The sequence below is a fragment of the Helobdella robusta genome (assembly GCF_000326865.2).
Source record: "Helobdella robusta unplaced genomic scaffold HELROscaffold_28, whole genome shotgun sequence".
Taxonomy (NCBI): Eukaryota; Metazoa; Annelida; class Clitellata; order Rhynchobdellida; family Glossiphoniidae; genus Helobdella; species Helobdella robusta.
The window spans coordinates 1,104,840-1,107,599 of NW_008704435.1; the positions used below are offsets into that span (position 1 = coordinate 1,104,840).

A 2,760-nucleotide genomic window follows, 5' to 3' on the forward strand; every position below is an offset into this window, starting at 1 on the left:
GTTTCATTTTGCTCTTTGCTGACGACATCAAGTTATACTGCTGCTCATCCGATTCAACTCAACTTCAACGAGTAATCAACGATGTAGTTGATTGGAGTATCAAATGGCAGTTACCCCTTTCTCCGGATAAATGTTATTATTGTTCATTTTCCCATTCATCTAGATCTATTAATGTTCCTCATCAGTATTTTATTGGTCAACACGTTTTAAAACCAGCATGTTACTTCAAGGATCTAGGTGTTACAGTTGACAAACTAATTTTAATTTACATATCGACAATATAACTCTCAAAGCTTCCTCACGTGGACGTTTAATAATCAGATGTTTTACCTCTAAAGATCAAAACCTACTCATCAAAGCATTTTGCACATATGTACGTCCTCAATTGGAGTACTGTTCCTCTGTGTGGAACCCCCATTATAAGTACCAAGTGAGAAAAATCGAAAACGTCCAGAGAAGGTTCACGAAATCAAATAGATGCCGTGAAGAGGGGGCTAGTTGTGAGTGATCCCAAAATCTTTGAGGGTTTGTGAAATTTATTTTTATTGATATCATCTTCAACTTTTTTAGCAATTGGCGGTAAAGATATTGATTTGACATTTTTCTTACTGCGCTGAACGAGTGTCATACGATCGTCAGAAACGTTATCGTCAGATTGTAATTCACAATCAGTTTTATTTGTTTTTGACACTAAAATATTTGACCATGAAGTATCGATTGTTTCATTTTTAATGCGGTTAACATTTGTATCGTAGACATTACACGTAGCAAGATTTGTGCGAGAGTTTGTTTCATGCGCGATACTTGAAATAAGATTTGTACAAGTTTTATTTCTATCCAGTATTTCATTCAGCAGGGCAGCCATTTTGTCACCTTTTTCATTTCATTTATTGCCTCCAACATATCATTCGACATCAAATCAGGTAGTTTTTTATATTTAAAATCACAAATGTTGGCAAATGTTGACAAAGATCATTTGTCGACATATATTTTATCAAATCAACAATATCAAGCATTATATCAAACTGTCTGGTTGAAGCTTTTACTTTTCTTTCTTTTTTTATATTATCCAATTCAGAATTCAATGTTTTTTTAGCAACAAGCAATTTTTCATGACTATAAAAATTTGAAACATTATTTTGAAACTTTTTTTCGTCTAATTTATCCATATTGTTCAGAAAATACCACAAAACCTCTGAGACGAATAATTTTTTGGAAGCCATATTTTTCAATCTTACACATACACACACTTAACACACACGCGCGCGCGCACACACACACACACGCGCACACACACATATATATATATATTATTAATATAATTTTATTTTGTAAATCTAATTGGAGTTAATTAATTAATTTAGTTTTTCTTTTAAGTTAATATTTGAGTTTAATATATAATTAGTTTTCTGTTGAACGTGCACGCATACACTCCTATTATTGTTGTTGTTAAAATTTTAGCATAGCCAACCAGGAGAAATGTTTAAAATGTTCAACTAATAAGAGAAAGGATACGAAAGAGAAAGACAAACGAATTAAATGTTACCAGTGCGCTATTACCATTCACACAGTTTGCGCGAATTTACCAGATGAAATTTGTGATATTTTGGAAACAGATAACAATTTACGTTGGTTTTGCGATAAGTGTTCGAGCTTGGGACCGAGTTTGAAGAAATTAACTGACTCTATCGAGTCATATAAAAATGCGGTGACAACAAAATTCAATGAACTGAATGAACTAAATCGGGAAATAAAATCTGCAATTGAAAACATCAATTCATCGGTTAGCGCCAGTGAAGAGAAGTTGAACCAATTCAATCAACCTGACATTCTACGTGGTGAATTAAACAATCTAAAAACTGAAATGAATATGTCGTTCGCGAGCATTGTGAGTCGTGAAGTTAAAAAGAATGTCGAAGTCATTGGAAGCGGGGTTAAGACTGTTCAAAAAACATTGAATGATGTCAGCGACTTGAAGACGGGAGAAAGCAATTTAATAATGGATCGACTAGTTGAGGAGACTACAGGTAATGACAAAATAGCGGTGATGAAAATCTTAAAACATCTGTTAGATGAGGTTGTTGATACAAACATAACGAGGTTGGCAAGACTAGGAAAAAAAGTGACGGTGTGGCCCGACCGCTACTGATATGTTTTGAAGATATTAAAATAAAAAACACCATTGTGAAAAATTTATTCAAAATGAAATCGTTAGATGCTACTCTTCGTCATGTGGGGTTGAATCATGATTTAACGATTGAACAGCGAAAAGAAATCAAAACCCTGACAGATGAGGCAAAGTTGAAGGAAAACTTGGACAAAGAAGGTTTTTTATACAGAGTGAGGGGGCCTGTTGGAAGATGGAAAATTGTCAAATTTCCACCAGCGGAAAAATTAATTTAGATTTGATTTCAGAAAAAAATGGTGATGAAAATATAAATGATTCAGAGAGAAAGACGAGCGGCAGAAAAATCAAGGACTTCGATCAAAAAGACGAAAAACTCATATTAGGTTTGTTGAATATAAGGTCAATTATAAAAAAAATCTGATGATGTGAATGAAATAACTAGAGATAAAATTGATGTTCTTATTTTAACTGAAACCTGGCATAGATCTCACGACGAAATATCTGTTTTATCTGCTAAACCTGCAGGGTACAGTTATGTTGATTACCTTAGACCATATGATGCTAATCATGGAGGATTAATAATTTACATTAGGTCTATTTTAAATTAGAAGACTGGAACTACCACAACTAAA

The 2,760-nt window shown here is 33.4% G+C and overlaps 2 protein-coding genes across 2 annotated transcripts in view; one reads left to right on the forward strand and one right to left on the reverse strand.

The window, feature by feature from the left end:
• Nucleotides 1–469: 469 nt before the first annotated feature.
• Nucleotides 470–865, reverse strand: HELRODRAFT_173955 (hypothetical protein; the record flags this gene model as incomplete). Its single annotated transcript, XM_009020520.1, has 1 exon — nucleotides 470–865. One exon carries the CDS (start codon nucleotides 863–865, stop codon nucleotides 470–472), a length of 396 nt encoding a protein of 131 aa, XP_009018768.1.
• Nucleotides 866–1,864: 999 nt separating this feature from the next.
• Nucleotides 1,865–2,760, forward strand: part of HELRODRAFT_173956 (hypothetical protein) — a gene marked incomplete at both ends in the record, with an annotated part of 3,130 nt that continues 2,234 nt past the window's right edge. The window contains 3 exons of the mRNA XM_009020521.1: nucleotides 1,865–2,027; nucleotides 2,216–2,326; nucleotides 2,449–2,511. Of these exons, the coding sequence (XP_009018769.1) occupies nucleotides 1,865–2,027; nucleotides 2,216–2,326; nucleotides 2,449–2,511 (337 nt within the window). The remainder of the gene's footprint in view (nucleotides 2,028–2,215; nucleotides 2,327–2,448; nucleotides 2,512–2,760) is intronic.